Source organism: Myxocyprinus asiaticus, chromosome 48 (genome assembly GCF_019703515.2).
Source record: "Myxocyprinus asiaticus isolate MX2 ecotype Aquarium Trade chromosome 48, UBuf_Myxa_2, whole genome shotgun sequence".
NCBI lineage: Eukaryota > Metazoa > Chordata > Actinopteri > Cypriniformes > Catostomidae > Myxocyprinus > Myxocyprinus asiaticus.
Window position 1 is genome coordinate 670,948 of NC_059391.1, and position 19,957 is coordinate 690,904.

Here is a 19,957-nt window from a genome sequence, read left to right on the forward strand (position 1 = left end):
GCACTAATTTGTTTATTAAAAAGTAATGATGAATCTAAAATCACTCCAAGACTTCTTACATGATCTTGTACATTCGACAACAGAGGACCTAACTGGGCAGCCGTGCCAGGTAAGGAGGACATGGGGGGAACTAAAATCAGAACTTCAGTTTTACTCTTGTTTAATTGTAAAAAATTGTTTGCCAGCCAATGTTTAATATCTTCGAAGAAATTTTGGATGTTATCAAATGAACACTTCTTGTCTAAGCTCACTGGTAATTAAGATTGGGAATTGTCAGCATAACAGTGATAGGATATGCTGTACTTCTGGAAAACAGAGCTTAAAGGAAGTATATACAAAGAAAATAATAAGGGTCCTAAAATCAACCCTTGAGGGATGCCACATTGTAAATGAGCTGATGTAGAAGACAAATTCCCTACATTTACAGAAAACATCCTATCTTTTAGATAGGAGGCAAACCACTGGAGGGCCATACCCTGGATGCCAACCCAACACTCGAGACAATTGAGAAGAATGCTATGGGCGATAGTGTTGAACACGGCACTAAGATCTAATAAGACTAAGACAACATGTAAGCCTGAATCCATGGAGAGCAAAATATCATTATCAACCTTGCGGATTCAGTGCTGTGCAAGGGTCTGAACCCAGACTGAAATGTGTCTAAATGTCAAATGTATTTAGATAGGAGTAAAGCTGTGAATAGACAACTCTCTCCAAGATCTTAGAAAGAAAAGGCAATTTATAATTATTGTGTATTGATGGATCCAAAGAAGGGTTTTTTAATGAAGGATGTAGAATTGCATGCTTAAAACTGCTAGGAACAAATCCATTAGCTAAGGAGCTGTTAACTATCACTGTCACACTGGAACTAATAGTTGTAAAAACGTCTTTAAAAAGGCGCGAAGATAGTAACTGGAACACTTCATCTTGGAAACTACATCTGCTAACTGTTCTGATGAAACTGGTTCAAAGTGAGTCAGGGAGCTGGACAGGGAAAGTATTAGTGGTTGATCCACTTGCGAAGGTACAATAGCACCTTTAATATGTTCGATTTTGTGAGTAAAAAAGTTTAAAATTCGTCACGGGTCTCTTGAGTAGCATCCAAAAAAGCATCTCTCATAGGGTTTAAGACAGAATGAACAGTATAAAACAATACTTTCGGTTGATTTGCATTATCAGATATCACTTTAGAGAAAAACTTAGCTTTTGCTTCTTTCACAGCTCTTTGATAGTTTGTTAAATACACCTTTAAGGTGTCAAAAGAGACCTCTCTTTTCCACTTGCGCTCTGATTTTCTACACTCTTGTCTAAGTGACGTCATTTAGCCAAGGCTGTGAAACACCCTTAATTCTCCTTGGCTTGAGCAGAACAACATTATCAAGAGTGAAAGTACAAGATTTATTAAAAGCTGCAACCAGTGATTCAGTATTGACTTTATCTGAGACATCGTCAGTAAAATGTGATAAATAAAATTCTGAGTAAAGATTGGCAGTAGATCAGTGAATGGACCTGGAGTGACGTAAAGACAGAGAAGTAGTAGGGAGAGGACAAGTAGAGACAGACTCAAACATTATTAAATAATGGTCAGAGATGCCAATATCTAAGATCTCAAAGTTAGATACAGAGATACAATAAGATAATACCAGATCCAATGTATGACCCGTGTTGTGGGTAGACCAGTGACATGTTGTTTAAACAAAATTTAAAGACTCAGTGAGGGATAGAAATTCATTTACCAGCGGTTTTGATGGACAGTATATGTGATATTAAAATCCTCAAGAATCAGGAGTCTATCACTGCATGACACAAGTCCAGAGAAAAAGTCCAAAAATTGTTCAATAAAGTCTCTATTAAATCTGGGAAATCTATGCACAAGTGCACATAAGGCAGGACCCAGGGTGTCAGACTATAATTGTTGGACCTCAAAACTGGAATACATGTCCATAGGTAGCATTCTGCATTTAAAAGAGTTTCTAAAAACAGTGGCAATGCCACCTCCTCACCATAAAGTCCATGGGGAATTTAAAAAGTCACAGCCTGGCAGCATTAGATCCACCAGGGCCATTTGTTCACTAGGATTCAGCCAGGTCTCAGTGATGAATAAACTGTCCAGTGTTCGTGATATAAAAAAGTCATTCAAAATAAAAGACTTGTTCGTTATTGATCATGCATTTATGAGGGTCATCTTAATGGTGGCGACATCTGCATTTTTTGCTGGAGTAAAATATGTGTGTTTTAGCCTGCTGAGATTATCGAAAATTACCTCCCGCTTCAAATCCCGGAGGGCGACGTCGTGAAGACCAAATGGCCTGTATATGGTTGTTGTCAGAGGAGTCAGCCGGAAAACCGCTAGGATGTTGGCATGACCCTCGATGGACATACCAGGGGTGGCACGCAATTCCAAGGGCAGCGCAATAGTTGTAAACTCCAGTTGACAGCCGGGCCGAAGAATTCAGATGCCGTAATTCCAGGGATGAGTAATATAAAACCATATCGTTAGCAAAGTAACAGCATGAACCTGCAAACAGGCAGGGAGTTCACCACTGAAACTGGCAAGGGCCAGCAGCAAAACTCCAGCAACAGAAGGCAGAGCATCCTCAGTGATCTCATCTCTGAATTCCAATTCCGCATGCTCCGGCCATACTGAACTTGGGCAGGGAATCAGGCGGCCATTTGAGATTGCACACAATAGTCCTGTTGAAGTCATTTGGTGAGTATAGCAGTTTGTTTACTCCGATGTAATCCAGGCAGACGAGAAGATGACGTGGAGTCTAGAAAAGTCAACTGTCCATTATCCATAAAAGAGAGTCATAAAACTTGATTTCCTGAGGTCGCTCCTTTAAAAGGCCTTTAAATAAAAGCAACTAGAAACATCAAGTCCTGCTAAAGAGAGACGGACTCCATTCCTCCAGAGAAGGGACCGCTCTCATCTCTACTAATATGGCTCATAGTCTTAAAAGTGATAGTATTTGACTAACTGGTGCCCAGGTCAGGAAGCAGACACACTGGCTGATCCGAACGTCTGCTAGCTGCCTTGAGACATCACACAGGTCACATAAACTACAACACATAGAGAATGAATCTCCTATATATATCACATAGAGACTGTGTTTGTTCCCTGAACAACCAAACACACAACCCTCATTAAGTCTTTTAGAATTTTTTTTTTTTTTTTATTGATGTCAAACATGAAAATAACAAAAAAACTGAAGATAAACATCATATAAAGGTAGGGCTACTAAATATTAGATTGCATTCATCCAAACCACTAATTGTAAATTAAATTATTAGTGGTTGCTGTGGATAGAGCTTTAATCGTCAGTGACTTCAACATCAACATAGATGACGAAAATGATACACTGGGATTAGCATTTATCAATATTCTCAGCTCTGTTGGGGTTAGACAAAATGTGACAGGTCCAACCCATCGCCAAAATCATACACTAGATCTAATTTTGTCATGTGGAATTGATGTTGATAATATAGAAATTCTACCACAGAGCAATGATATCTCAGATCATTATCTCATCTCTTGTATGCTGTGTTTAGCAAAGGTCACTCGATCTATGGAACGTTATAGTTCAGGTAGAACTACTCAGTACGGCAAAACGTTCAGAAGAACTTGATGTTGTCACAGAAAATATGGATACAGTCTTCTTTAGCACTCTAGATAGTGTCGCCCCCCTTCGATTAAAGAAAGTTAAAGAGAAAAATCCTGCATCAAGAGAGCAGCTCTGAAAATGGAGCATAAGTGGAAGAATACAAAATTAGAGTTATTTTGCGGTGCATGGAAGAGTAGTGTCTCTAACTACAGACAGGCTCTAAAAACTGCCAGGTCTGCATATTTGAACAAACTCTAGAAAATAACCACAACCATCCTAAGTGTTTATTCAGTACTGTGTCTAAATTAGTTAGGAATAAAACTTTGATTAAACCAAATATTCCATCGTAGCTTAGTAGTAATGACTTCATGAATTTCTTTAATGATAAAATCAAAATCATCAGAAACAAAATTGAAATTACGCATTCGTCTGCCACAGCACCCCAGAAGACTAAAATTATTCCCTTCAAGCAACTTCAAACCTTCACTGTTATAGGTCAGGAAAAGCTAACAAAAATAATCAAGACATCAAAATAAACAACATTATGTTAGATCCAATACTGACTACACTCCTAAAAGAGGTGTTTCCTGTAATCTTAGAACCTCTTCTTAATATTATTAACTCCTCATTATCCTTAGGGCATGCCCCAAAAACCTTTAAACTGGCAGTTATCAAACTGTTTATCAAGAAACCACAGCTTGATCCAGGAGAATTGGTTAATTATAGACCGATTTAAAATCTCCCATTTAAGTCGAAAATACTAGAAAAGGTAGTGTCCTCTCAACTATGTTCATTTTTACAGAGAAATGGTATATATGAAGAATTTCAGTCAGGATTTAGGCCCCATCACAATACAAAGATTGCACTTATTAGAGTTACAAATGACTTGCTCTTATCATCAAATCAAAAATCAAATCACATTTATTGTCACACAGCCATATACACAAGTGCAATGGTGTGTGAAATTCTTGGGTGCAGTTCCGATCAATATAGCAGCCGTGATAGTGATGAGACATATACCAATTTACAATAACATCAAATTAACACAACACAATTTAAAGTCTAATATACACATAATTACACACAACACAATATACAAATAATAACATACACTGTACAGTATACAATACGCACAATATAGAATACACATTATTCAATAAAAATAAAAAATAAAAAAAGTATATATAGTAGTATATATAGAATGTACAGTAGGTTGTATTGTACTGTATTGACATTCAGGCTGTCGGTTGATAGTAAGTTGTTAAGAGAGAATATATATAATAATAATATAATTTATGACAGTCCGGTGTGAGATATAAGAGTAAGAGTAATAAAGTGCAGCGCTGATGTATTTTGATCGTGGGAGATCAAGAGTTCAAAAGTCTGATTGCTGGGGGAAGAAGCTATCATGGAGTCGGCTGGTGCGGGTCCTGATGCTGCGATACCGCCTGCCTGATGGTAGCAGTGAGAACAGCCCATGGCTCGGGTGGTGGCTGATGATTGGTGTCAGAGTAACTGGACGACAGTCATTTAAGCAAGTTATTTTTGATTGCTTTGGAACAGGCACAATGGTGGATGTTTTAAAGCATGTGGGGACAACAGACAAAGAGAGGGAAAGGTTGAAAATGTCTGTAAAAACACAAGCCAGCTGGTTCGCGCACGCTCTGATGACGTGGCCTGGAATGCCGTCTGGGTCCGCGGCTTTGCAGATATTCACCCGTCGGAAGGATCGGGTTACATCCGCTACAGAGACGGAGAGTGAACTAACCTCTGTAGCTTCGGCCGTGAGAGCTCTCTCCGCGAGGGCGGTGTTATTTCCCTCATACGAGTATAAAAAGTATTTAGCTCATCCGGGAGAGAGGCAGCAGTGTTCATGGCGGAGTTTTTATTCCCTTTAAAGTCCGTGATGATGTTAATTCCCTGCCACATGCTGCTAGAGTTGGTGGTGTTAAACTGTCCTTCAATCTTGTTCCTGTACTGACGTTTTGCTGTTCTGATAGTTTTTCGGAGGGTATAACAGGCTTGTTTATGCTCCTCCGCATTCCCGGAATTGAAAGCGGAGGTCCGCACATTAAGTGCTGCGCGGACATTGCTATTTATCCATGGCTTCTGGTTCGGATAGATCCGTGTTGTTCTGGTCGGAACAACGTCCTCCACGCACTTTTTAATGAAACACATTACGCTATCAGCGTAAAGCTCGATGTCGTCATCAGAGGCAGACCGGAACATCTCCCAATCCGTGTGATCAAAACAGTCTTGTAGCATAGAGTCTGATTGGCCCGACCAGCACTGGATCGTTCTGAGGGTGGGTCCTTCCTGTTTCAGTTTCTGCCTGTAAGCGGGCAGAAGCAGAATGGAAGAGTGGTCTGATTTGCCAAATGGTGGGCGGGGGAGGGATTTGTAGCCATCCCAGAAGGGAGAGTAGCAATGGTCCAAAACCCGGTCCCCTCGTGTGTTGAAACTAATGTGCTGGTGGTATTTTGGTGCGACTGATTTGAAACTGGCTGCGTTCTGACTGTAGCTGCATTTCTCTTCTAGTGCTTTTATATCTTAGTGCTGCCTTCGACACCATTGATCATGACATTCTCTTGGATAGGCTTGAGAATTATGTTGGCATTTGTGGACAGGCATTAGCTTGGTTTAGGTCCTATCTCTCTGACCACTACCACTTTGTGTAAATGAAGAACTGTCAGAAAAATTCAAGTATGGAGTGCCACAGGGATCAGTTTTAGGGGCCTCTGCTTTTCTCCCTATATATGCTCCCCCTGGGAGACATTATCAGGAACCAGGGAATTAGTATTCACAGTTATGCCAACGATGCCCAACTTTATATTTCTTCAAAACCAGATGAAATTTCACAATTTTCCAAAAATAAATTATATCAAATATAAAACATAATTCCTTCCTTACATTTAATAAGTACTAATTATTGGAACAAACACTTAAAAAATAAGACACTAAAATATAATCTGACTCTTCTGTAGCATCAACTTCTACAGCAAAAAATGTAAGTGTTATATTTGATAGCAATCTAACCTTTGAAAAACAAATTTCCAATATTTGTAGAACTGCATTCTTCCACCTCAGTAAGTTACGACACATGCCATCTGTTTCTGATGCCGAAAAACTAATTAATGAGTTCATGACCTCAAGACTAGATTATTGTAATGCATTACAAGGTGGATGTCCTGCTGGTTTAATAAATAAACTTCAGTTGGTTTAAAATGCAGCAGCTAGAGTGCTAACTAGAACCAAGAAATATGATCATATCAGCTCCATTTTATCTGCAATACATTGGCTACCTGTCACGGTCCTGTCACCTTGTCAGGTTGGGTTCTGTCTGACGAGGACTGTGGCATAATCATTCCATGTTTGTTTTGTTAAAAGTGTGTTGACGTTTTTACCCTCATGTGCTTCAGGTGCGACTGGCATGTGGAATCAGCGTTTCCATGGGAATTCTAATTGTTTCCATGGGAACGCTGATCATGCAACTTTCAGCTGTGAGCAGCACCTGACCATTGTTTGTTCATGCCTATATTAATCCCCTCGTGTGTCATGTCCTTTGTTTAATGTTGAGTGTAGTTGTAATGTGTTTACATTATAGATAGCTGTTTGATGTTGAGAACTAACCTCATTCTCTCTGCCTAGTTGGTCTTTTCTCGTGTATCTGCCTGCGTGTCGGGTGTGTGGTTGCCTTCTAGTTTGCTGCATGTCAGCTGGGCTTCCACGGCGGATACCTCGTCTCTGCTCGCGTGTCGGGCGTGTCGTTGCCTTCCAGTTTGCTGCGTGTCAGCTAAGCTTCAGTGGAGGTTTGCACAATTCTATTCCTGACTTCCACTACGAACAGAGACTATTATTTGTTGTAAATAAATCCTTTGAACTGTTCCTCTGCTCTTGGGTCTGTTTGTACTCACTGTCACTCATTACAGAACAATCCAGCCAAGTATGGACCCAGTGGAGGAATCCACTCTTTGCTCCGTCCTCTCTCAGTAGAGAGTCTCGCTGCCTTGACCGGGCTTTGGAGATGATGGCTTCGCAGCTCGCCGAGCTCACCTCCTTTGTTCAGCAGCTCCGCTTATCTCCTGATGCTGACCCATCTCAGGATGCTTCCTTACTGGCTCCAGTGGTTCCCCTGGCTCCTGGATGCTTCCCCCTCCAGCCCCATATTCAGGTGAGGCTGAATCCTGCAGCACATTCCTTTCCCAATGTTCCTTGTTATTCATGTCACAGCCCTCTGCTTTCCGGTCGGAGAGAATGAAGGTGGCTTACATTGCTGCTGCCAGCGTCCACGGTCACGAGGTCCATTCCCTTGCTGCTGTCAGCGTCTATGGCCATGAGGGCCGTTCCCCTGCCGCTGCTAGTGCCCACGGCCACGGAGGCTGTTTCCCTGCCACTACCAGCATCCACGGCTGCCACGGTCAACGAGCCAGCGCCCACGCCTGCTATGGTCAATGAGCCAGCGCCCACGCCTGCCACGGTCAACTTCCATCCATCTCAGAGCCAGCGGCGGAAGCCTCGACCACCCCAGAACCAGCCTAAAGGCTTGGCCGTACCAGTGCCAGTGTCCTCAGTCACGAAGGCCGTTCCCCTGTCACTGCCAGTGCTCCCGGCCATGGAGGCCATTCCCCAGTTGCTGCCAGCGCTCCCGGCCATGAGGGCCATTCCCCTACTGCTGCCTGCTTCCACAGCCACGAGGGCTGTTCCCTTGCCGCTGACAACGTCCACGACCACGGAGGTTGTTTCCCTGTCACTGCCAGTGCCTACGACCATGGAGGTCATTCCCTTTACTCTGTCTGTGCCCATGGCCACAGAGGCTGTTTCCCGTCACTGTCTGTGCTCACGACCACGGAAGTCGTTCCCCGGCCATTGCCTGTGCTCACAGCCACGGAGGCTGTTCCCCAGTCCATGTCAGTCTTCACAGCCATGGAGGCTGTTCCCCTGTCACCGCCTGTGCTCACAGCCATGGAGGCTGTTCCCCAGTCCATGTTGGTCTTCGCAGCCACGGAGGCTGTTCCCCAGTCACTGCCTGTGCTCACAGCCATGGAGGCTGCTCCCCTGTCACTACCTGTGCTCACGGACATGGAGGCCATTCCCCAGCCACTGTCTGTGCTCACGGCCATGGAGGCCATTCCTCAGCCTCTGTTGGTGCCCACAGCCATGGAGGCCACTCCCCAGTTGCAGCTTCCAATGCTCACGGCTGCAGATGCCATTCCCCTGTCGTGGCCCTCCAGCCACGACTAGTGCCCACGCCTGAGCCATCCACTTTGGGGATCCCTTTGGGGGGGGGTACTGTCACGGTCCTGTCACCTTGTCAGGTTGGGTTTCTATCTGATGGGACCGTGGCATTATCATCCCCTGTTTGTCTCGTGTTTCATGTACATTCTTTGTGTGAGCGCATTGGTCTGGTTGTTAGTGACCGCGAGTTACCACTGTGCCCTCTCCAGTTGGGTTTTGTCTGACGAGGATCACATGACCCTTGATTGTTCATGCCTATATTAATCCCCTTGTGTGTCACATCCTTTGCTGGATTGTTTAATGTTGAGTGTAGTTTGTAATGTGTTACATTATAGATAGCTGTTTGATGTTGAGTACTAACCTCACTCTCTCTGCCTAGTTGGTCCTGTCTCGTGTATATGTTGGTTGCCCGTGTGTCGGGTGTGTGCTTGCCTTCCAGTTTGCTGCGTGTCAACTGGGCTTCCACGGAGGATACCTCATCTCTGCTCGGTGTGTCGGGCATGTGGTTGCCTTCCAGTTTGCTGCGCGTCAGCTAAGGTTCAATGGAGGATTGCATGATTCTATTCCTGACTTCCACAATGAACAGAGACTTTTATTTGTTGTAAATAAATCCTTTGAACTGTTCCTCTGCTCTTGGGTCTGTTTGCTCTCACTATCACTCATTACACTACCTGTTAAATTTTGTATTCATTTTAAAATTTAGTTTATTACTTACAAAGCTTTGAATGGTCTAGCTCCAAAGTACTTAAGTGACCTTCTATCACGCTATAATCCATCACGCTAAATATGATCGCAAAACTCCAGCCTGTTAACAATAGTAGAGAATATCAAAATCCACAAAAGGAGGGAGATCATTTTCTTATTTGGCTCCTAAACTATGGAATAGTCTTCCTAACAGTATTCGGAACTTAGACACACTCTCTCAGTTTAAGTCTAGACTAAAGACTTATCTATTCAGCCAGGTATACATCTAATTTATCACTCAGTTCATAGTTATGCTGCTTTAGTTAGGTCTGCCGAAACCAAAAACACTTATTCTACATCTACACTAATTATAATTCTATTTCATTCCCTGTCTAAACCTCAGGATTATATCTAGAGCCTGCCAGATCCTGCCTGGTGTCACTGAGTGATGATGACCAACTGCAGCATGTGCCAGCCAGACTTCACTTCAGTCCACTATGACAGACTTCTCAGAGGATGAATTGATGCAAACTCAAAGAAATGGGATTCTTCATGAGCCACTGTCTGAAGCATGGGCTCACGATGGAGTTCATCAAAATTACCTGCCATAAGCATCCAGCCGGACTGCGATGCTCCTCACTGAATGATACCTATATCAACTTGGTCAAAGGAGAGACAACACTCTCTTAAAAAAATTAACTAAATAGAAAATGAATTAACCACTAACAAAAGCATCAGCCAAAATCAAAGGACAATGCATCAACATGTATTTCCTCAGTTAATTCGGGATGACCAAGGATTTTAACATTAAAACTTATAGTTCATACAAAATCTTTTTGTTTAACCATTGACCCATAACAGTTACTTAGCTTACTAATTTTAACCACTAATAGTTCTAAACATAAATAATTAATTTTGGCATTATATTCATTCATTTTCTGTCATGTACAGCTGCTTTGAAACAATGCCTGTTGTGAAAAGCGCTATACAAATAAATTTGACTTGACTTGACTTGACTAGAATAATATAATATTCATGTTAACTGGGTTTCAAAAAATAATGAAGAAAAGTGAGCCGAGACCCTGTCACAAATTACAATGGACAGGACTATGTTTTATTCTTTTATTTCTTTATTTTTGTTTCATTTTATTAATTTCTTTTTGTTTCACTGTTTTATTCTTTTATTTCACTGTTTTTTGCTGAAGTGAATGTCGTAATGTCGGGCTTGACAGGTCACTCAAAACATTATTTTTAGTGCCATTGAGACACAAAGTCTACCGTTTTCAAGATAATTAACCTACAAATGGCTTACATATAGTTGTTTCTGCATATTAAGCTAGCATCAAAGGAAAAAATATTTAATGCCAAATAACACCAAAAAAGTTACACACTTCAGTTTAAATATTTAATTTAATGCCTTTAGCAGTTATGGACTGTACTCCTAAAGAGTGCACTGATAAATATCTGTATGCTGTGCATGCCTACCTGAGCTCTCCTGGAAGGTGGCGAAAAACCCATCAAAGTTCTTGTAACCATCAGAGATGAACAGAATATGCAAGGAATTGCCAGTGCTTTTGATTGGAGGAGGCCGCTCATTTCCACAATAACGGCCAATCACACGTGAGTTCAAGCTGTCTCCATCCCTCACTTCAACATAGTCATACTGACAGCTGTGGTCAAACTCCACACTGAGCATCATGAACCTGAAAAACAGAGAGACAGACATCATCACTGGCTTCTAGCTGCCTTGCGACCCACATAAACTCTATCATGGTCTGCTTCTAGGAATTTTCCCATTTTCCTTAACATTTTATTATCTTCATTTTGTATCCCAAAAAGAGGCTACATACTTTCTCAATCAGACTTTTAATTCAATTACTTATTTAATATAAAGAGACATTATAAATAGTTCCTTACTTTTCTTTAGTCCATTTTCACCTTTTTGAGACAGATGTTGCCTTGTTTTCCTCTAGAATGGAGAGCTACTGTTTTCCTGGCTCTGAATTACTGAAATTACTGGCATGACTCTTTTATTCCTTGCAGCAGGCTAGTGATAAACTATTGTCAGACATCTTGAATGTGACCGATTTTCTTCATTGTTTCACTTGTCATGACATGACTTCATGAGAAATGTGTTGAAAATAAACATATAACATCATTCAAGATAACTAGACCACATCATTGCTGACAACACTTCAAAACAGTTCAGAGAACCTCAACATAATTTAGTGTGGTTTTAAGAGAGGCAGTTGAGTTTTAAAGGGTCATTAATTTCTCTTTTTATAGCTTATTATAGCTTCCCTGAGGTTTACTGATATTTTTGGGAAGAATTGTTTTTTTTTTTTCACCAAAACAGTCATAATTTATTATTATATGATCATTTTCCACCCTATTTTTTTATCTCTGTTTAAATGCTAGGCTTTGGCCTCAGCTTCTCCTTTAAATGTCAACGCCCACTGTTCTGAATGGCTAACATCGTGCAGCCCCTCAAATACAGCCATTTGAAATTCAATCAGAAAAGCATGAACAACCCCACAATATTATAAAACTACATTTCAGGTTTAACACTTCCCTAGTAGCACAGGAATGAGGAAGTGGGAGACAGCGTAACAAATATTTATTTTAGTTTCTTGCTTTTCAGCGATCTTTGCCAGACAACATAAACACACACACAGGTCTGGGTCTCTCTCCCTTCCGGCGGTCTGGACTGCCCTTATATCTCTCTCCAGTTCTCACTGTAACACAAAACTTCCACAAATATTTCCCACAGTTGTCAATCTTTACCGCTCCTCCTCTCCCAGCCTCACTCTCAACAGAACATCGCTCGACCACGCTCCAATCTCCACAAACCACCATCGCCCGACTCAGGCCAGGGAGCCATCTGGCCTGTCACCTATTCCCCCCCCATTTCTAGATATGAAATCCGCGACAGCCATCTGCGACCCCGGCCTGTGGACCACCTCTAACTTAAAAGGCTGGAGAGCCAGATACAAATGGGTGATCCGCGCGTTGGCATACTTCATGTGATGGAGCCACTGGAGCGGGGTGTGGTCTGAACAGAGGGTTAAAGCACGCCCCAACAGATAGTACTCGGAGGGTGAGGACCGCCCACTTGATGGCCAAACACTCCTCAATTGTGCTGTACCTAGTCTCCCACAGTGAGAGCTTTCGACTAATCCACAGCATGGGGCGCTCCTTCCCCTCCACAATCTGGGACAGTACCATTCCCAACCCTCTGTCCGACGTGTCCGTCTGCAAGATAAAAGAGAGAGAAAAGTCAGGACAGTGCAATAACGGCCCACCGTAAAGTGCAGCTTTCACCCACATGAACGCCTGCTGACACAGCTCCATCCACTGGACCGGATCTGGTGCCCCCTTTTTAGTAAGATCAGTCAGTGGGCTGGAGGTGGTCAAATAATTAGGCACAAACCTACGATAATAGCCAGCCAACCCCATGAAATGTCTCACCTCTTTTTTGGTCTTAGGTCTCGGGCAGGCTGAAATCACTGCGGTCTTATCAATTTGGGGCCACACCTGCCCATGACATAAGTAGAAGCCCAGATACCATACTTCAACCTAACCAATTGCACACTTTGGTTTTGCTGTGAGTCCCGCTCATCTCAACGACCTCAGGACAGCCCTCAGATGCCGCAGGTGCAACTGCAGCTGCCAATCATTACTGTAAATAATGATGTCATCCAGATAAGCAGCGGCGTAAGCAGCGTGCAGTCTGAGGACTCTGTCCATGAGCCGCTGAAATGTAGTCGGGGCCCTGAACAAACCGAACAGAGGGGTCATGAATTAGTGTAATCCGAACTGTGTGAAACGTATAGATTTTCACAGGACATGGGAGTTAAGGGGATCTGCCAATATCCCTTTGTCAAATCCAGTGTTGAATAAAAATGAGCCGTGCATATTCGATCGAGCAGTTCATCAATCCGAGGCATCGGGTACACATCAAATTTAGACACTGCATTGACTTTTCTATAATCCAAGCAGAACCTGACCGAGCCGTCACTCTTAGGAATTAAACCACTGGGCTGGCCCAGTCACTGTGGGATTCTTCAATTACCCCCATATCTAGCATGACCTTCAATTCTTCCCATATCACTTTTTTGTGTTCAGGTAGTCGGTAGGGACAACTGCGTACCACTACCCCTAGGGTCGTTTCGATATGGTCCTCTATGAGATTTATGTGACCGGGGAGAGGCGAGAACACGTCGGAGAACTCTCTTTGCAACCTCCGTGACTTGGTATGATGAGAGGTGGTCTCCACTAGTAAGTTCACCTCCTTCCCGAGCTCCTCCCTCTCCAGAACCACCATCGCCAAAGTCATGGGATCCACCTCTCTCCATGGATTTAGGAGGTTGAGGTGGTAAATCTGACGTGCTTCACCTTTACTCATTCATTTCACCTCATAATCGATTTCCCCAACTCGCCGTGTGACCTCAAAGGGCCCTTGCCACTTGGCGAGTAATTTAGAGCTCGATGTAGGGAGCAATACAAGGACTTTAACTCCCGGTGTAACTTCCTGGAGGTGAGTGCCCCTATTATATAGCTGGGATTTATGTTTTTGAGCCTGGAGCAAATTGTCTTGTGTTAGTTGCCCCAGTGTGAGAGTTTTACTCTCAGGTCAAGAACGTATTGAATTTCGCTTTTGGTATTTGAAGGTCCCTCTTCCCAATTTTCCTGCAAGACATCGAGCACGCCGTGCGGTCGTCACCCATACAGTAATTTGAATGGGGGAAACCCTGTGGAGGCTTGTGGGACCTCCCTAACTGAAAATAATAGGGGCTCCAGCTACTTGTCCCAATTCCGAGCGTCATCATGCACAAACTTACAAATCATGTTCTTTAGAGTGTGATTAAATCATTCGACCAAGCCATATGTTTGGGGATGGTAGACGCTGGTATGAATCAATATAATCCCCAATAATTCTTACAGTTTGTGTAGGGTGAATGACATAAATGTAGTGCCCTGATCAGTGAGGATTTCTTTTGGAATCCCCACTCGGAAGATAACTCTGAAGAGTGCCTCCGCAACACTTTGTGCTGAGATGTTGCGCAGAGGCACTGCTTCCAGATATCGCGTTGCGTAGTCCACCAGAACCAACACAAAGTGATGCCCGCGTGCCATCTGTTCCAATGGCCCGATGAGATCCATGCCAGTTTTTTTGTAGGGGACCTCAATCAAAAGAAGGGGGTGCAATTGCGCTTTTGGGGTAGCCGCCGGATTCACCAACTGACATTCACAGCATGCCGCACACCACCTTCAAACATCCTAGTGAATGCCCGGCCAATAGAAATGAGCCATCAGATGGTTCAGTGTTTTTTCCTGGCCTAAGTGACCCGCCATCAGATTATAAGTCATCTGGAATAGCATTTCTTGACGGCTCTTCGGTACTAACAATTGGGTTGTATCTTCCTTTGTCTGAGTGTCCTGCATCACTCGATACAACCGATCCTTAATAATTGAAAAATATGGGTATAAGAGTGCAATGTCTAGCTGGAGGCATTTGCCATCAGTCAATTTCACATGGTCGAAGGCGTGCCTAAGGGTTTCGTCTCACATCTGCTCCAGAAGGAAATCCCCTACAGAAATCCTCTAAGGGCTGGGGAAGCTAAGACTTCCCCCTCCCTTGAGTCATCCTGATGTGGAGCTGACGTAGATGGCCCCGGCACTGCCCCAGCCAGCGAATCGCAAACCACACACCAAGACACTTTGTTGCAGGACCCATCCACACATATTCCCCTCAATAAAGTTGTAAATGCTGGCCAATTCATACCCAAAATTAGTGGATGGGAGAGGTGGGGACTAACCACAGCCTCGACACTATGCTTTTGTCCACGAAATTGAATGATTACTATCACTAAAGGGTAACTTTGAATTTCCTCATGCACACACCTTACCTACACCCGCTGGCTTGTACCCAAAGCCCCGGATTGAACCAAGCCTTGGTGAATGGAGATTTGGTTACAACCTGAATCCACCAAGGCTTGGTATGTACCCCCCTTAATACTCACAGGTATCTGGTATGTTCCTGCTCAATCAGGGGCAGCCTGTGATGCATCTGGGATCCGGATCAACGTCTCCACCTCCATGGTGGGGCATCAATCCTGGAAGTGCCCAGGTTCCCCGCAGCTCCAGCAGACCAGCCCAGATTTGGTGCCCACACCCACAGCAGCGGATTCACCAGCCTGTGGGGGTGAGTGGAGAGAGATAGGAGTAACCAGCTTTGGGTCATAATTCCCTGTTTCCAGGGAATAGGAACAGGATGGGGGGAGGAAGAAGAGGAAGAGAGAGAGAGAGAGAGAGAGAGAGAGAGAGAGAGAGAGAGAGAATAAGAGGGCTTGCTGGGCCCTGGATACACTGCCATATGGTCCTCAGCCAGCTGGACCGCCTCATCCAGCGACGCTGGCCGGTAGCACTGGACCCAGTCCGCTGTTCCATTCAGTAGCCGGGCGATGAACTGTTCCAGTACCACCAGATCGAGCACCTCCTTGGCGTCATGTTTTTCAGCCAGCAACCACCTTCGGCAGGTGTCATAGAGCTGTTGGGCGGCCGTGCTCACCAAGCATCAGCGAGCGGAAATGTTGGTGATGTTGCTCTGGGCTGCGGTCGATCCGTTGCAGCATGGCTTTCTTCAAGTCTTTGTACACCAGGAGGTTGGATGCAGGAAGTTGTTGGGCCATGAGTTGGGCTTCCCCGGACAACAGCGGTAGTAGGCGGGCCCCCCACTGGGTGCTAGGCCACTTCCATGCTCCCACTGACTGCTTGAACAGCTCGATGAAAGTCTCCGGGTTGTCCTGAGGTCCCATCTTAGCAAGTGTGACATGAGGCATGGCCATAGGTGGGTCCGGGGTCATGGCTGAAGTCCCCTCCTGGTGTACCAAGCTCCGTAGCACCTGTGGGTCCTCCGCTTGAGCCTGGAAGAGTGCCTGGAACCTCTGCTCCTGTTCCACACACATCTCAAGGAGAGCCTGATGTGGGGTTTTGTGGATGCTGGCAAGGGTCTTGTTGAGTTCGGCAAAGGGCGAGGACTCCACGATGGCGTATCTTTCTCACAAATCCTGGGATTCTGCACCACTGTAACACTTCCCTGGTAGGAAGTGGGAGACAGCGTAACAAAAACCGCACACAGTGGATATTTATTTTAGTTTCCAGACAACATAAACACACACACAGGTCTGGGTCTCTCTCCCTTACGGTGGTCTGGACTGCCCTTATATCTCTCTCCAGCTCTCACTGCAACACAAAACAGCTGTTAGAGATAATTTCCCACAGGTGTCAATCCTTACCGCTCCTCCTCTCCCAGCCTCGCTCTCCACAGAACATCACTTGTCCACGCCCCCATCTCCACATCATGGTTTACACATAATGCACATCCAACACATTGCATCCAAATATATTAAACCGTTCATCTCAAGTACAACTGGACACGAGAGGCACGTTGCGTTAAAAGCAATAGTCTTTTATAATCAATGATAATCAATGATGCTGTCTACCATGGAAGCGCCCATTGCAGTGAACAGTAAACAGATCTCATGTTCTATTTTGCGCTGGTGCTACTACTGCCAACAACAACACAAATAAATGGTTTAGAAAGTTCATGTCAATGTGCTTAAGCCGTTGAACAAGAACAAGATTTCAGCACCATAAACAATCAAACAGTCATGACATTTGAAATATTCATGAATGGAACTGTTTACTTATGTTTTTGATCAGGTACAATAGTGTTGTTATCTGCCCCATCCTTCAATGACAATTAATTTGCAAAGCTTGAATCGTTTTATGACTGGTTCACAAGCAATCCACACTGAAATACGCTGATGACACATTCACATGACGCACATTGATAGTCCAAAGCACAATGAAGACGCACACATCCAGTTTCCAGTATCATCCTGTACTGAGGTGCAAATCGCCAGAAACGCATCAAAATGGTTAAAGATGTCCATTTAGTGTGTGTTTAAATATACCAACAATTAAAAATAGCACAGATGGGTGAAAGAACAGTAAGTTGAGCAGTTTGTGCACACAATAAGTGGCAACAGCTGAGTGTAACCAAATGGCTTAAAACTGAGTTGTAATTTGACACCGCATCTTGTAAAAGTGATGCCAGAGACATGGCAACAGTCAAAGACGTCTGTGTAGTCAATTTTTGTTTATTCAGAATAGTCCAGATGGGTCCCATTTGGTGTTTAGGAATAGTTAGACCACACTAGTCTCTCTCTCTCTGTGTTTACGAACTGAGCCCCAGGGCCAGTGGGCGGGGCCATGGGTGCGATGATGTAAAAGATGTTGTTGCTGTAGAGGCAGTCATGAATGAATGAGTACTCCTAGTAATGTAGGGAAGTCGTGGAAGTAAAGAACAAGGTGTTTTGGCAGCTTGTTTTCAATAAATGCTTTTATTGCATTGGGGATTAAGTTTTGAGTTCTGAAATTTACAGAAGGTTTTTATAGTAGAAAGACCTCTTATATGTCAAAATATCAAGTAAAATTTGATTCCTTATGACATGACCCCTTTAATGAACTCTGTCACCACTTGCCAGGTCTGGATATGAAGATGCTGCAGGGACATTTGACTTTCTGTTTTATTAGGATGATATTCTGCTCTAACTGATTGCAAGCACTTCAGTTTCTTTGGTCAAGATTGTTAAATATCAGTTCACTCAGCAGAAACCGAGTCAGATATACTCTCTTTTTTAAAGAATAGTGATCAAACAAAAATGGCCTTAAAATCAAATGTTTTCCCATGCATTATTCTCTTATCGTGACTCAACTGCATGCATTTTACGCATGCATCCGCTTTCTATTTTTATCGTGATTAAACTGTGCATTTTACAGCGCGCACCCGTTTTTCCCCTCTGTGTTACATGGATTATTGCATCGATCTCAAAGCACCGCTTATCAAGAACAACCATAACAACAAACAATTGTGTGAGGATTCACATCGATCTCAAACCCTCACCGCTCAGGAACAACCAACAACAACAAACAATTGTGGTAAGTCATGGCATCCGATCATGTTATTTCTTCCTGCATTGCATGTCACATGTTTACTAAAGCTTCATCCGTCAGCAGTGAGGGATTCATGTGTGATAAATGTAAGGAATTAGTCAAGCTGACGGAGAAGGTTAATGAGTTAGAGACACGCATCCGAACGCTAATGGAGGTCAGTAAGAAAGAGAAGCCAGTAGATACTGTTTCAGATGCGGGTAGTACAGCGAGCAACACACACACTTTGGTTCCGGCTCTAGAGCCCCTGCAGCAGAGTGTTTGGGTGACGTCTCGGCAGCATACTTGCTCAGCAAAGCGACACCACTCTCCCGTTCCTGTTAGGGTTTCCAATCAATTCTCCCCACTCAGTGATGCACCCACTGAGAATAATTTTGAAAGAGCTCTTATAATTGGTGATTCTATTGTAAGGAACGTGGAAATAGAGACTCCAGCCACTATTGTTAAATGCATTTCCGGGACTCGAGTGTCTGACATCAGATCAAATTTACAAGTGCTGGCTCATGCTAAATGTAGATTTTCTAAAATTGCTATTTATGTCAGCACTAATGATGTCCGGCTTCGCCAGTCGGAGATCACTATAGATAATGTTAAAGAGGTGTGTGAACTTACAAAAACGATGTCAGACACTGTAATATGCTCAGGCCCCCTCTCTGCTCATTGTGGTGATGAGGTTTATAGTATATTAGTGTCACTGAATGGCTGGATGTCTGAGTGGTGTCTGGAGAATAGCATAGGATTTATAGACAATTACAAAAGGTGTTGCTACAATTTACAGTGAAGTTTTTGGTGTTACTTAGAGGACAGGATATAAGTTTAAGTCTTTTGAACTAATAAAGCTTAATGTGACACCGTCAGATATAAATAAATAAAACTCTGTTGTCTTTTGCCCTTGCTACAGTATATAGATCACCCAGGCCTTATTCTGATTTCCTTGGTGAATTTGCAAATTTTTTTATCAGATCTTGTAGTTACTGTAGATAGAACTTTAATTGTTGGTGACTTCAACATTCACATAGATAATGAAAATGACACATTGGGATTAGCATTCATCGATATTCTCAACTCTCTTGGAGTCAGACAAAATGTGACTGGACCAACTCATTGCCATAATCATATGCTAGATTTAATTCTGTCATATGGAGTTGATGTTGATACTATAGAAATTCTACTGCAGAGCGATGACATCTCAGATCATTACCTCGTCTCTTGTATGCTGCGAACAGCTAATGTTACTCAATCTACACCACGCTATCGTTTAGGTAGAACTTTTCATTCGACCACTAAAGATAGCTTCACTAATAATCTTCCAGATCTATCTCATACACTCAATTATCCCCAAAGTCTAGAAGAACTTGATGAAATAACAGAAAATATAAATACAGTCTTCTCTAGCACTCTAGATAGTCTCCCCCTTT

General features: G+C 43.3%; 1 protein-coding gene across 3 annotated transcripts in view; it reads right to left on the reverse strand.

Annotated features, from left to right (window-relative positions):
• Window positions 1-19,957, reverse strand: part of pamr1b (peptidase domain containing associated with muscle regeneration 1b) — a 143,798-nt gene that overhangs the window by 47,068 nt on the left and 76,773 nt on the right. For all 3 annotated transcript variants that reach the window (XM_051692035.1, XM_051692034.1, XM_051692032.1), the window contains exon 5: window positions 11,007-11,224. In XM_051692035.1, coding sequence (XP_051547995.1) covers window positions 11,007-11,224 — 218 coding nt within the window. The remainder of the gene's footprint in view (window positions 1-11,006; window positions 11,225-19,957) is intronic.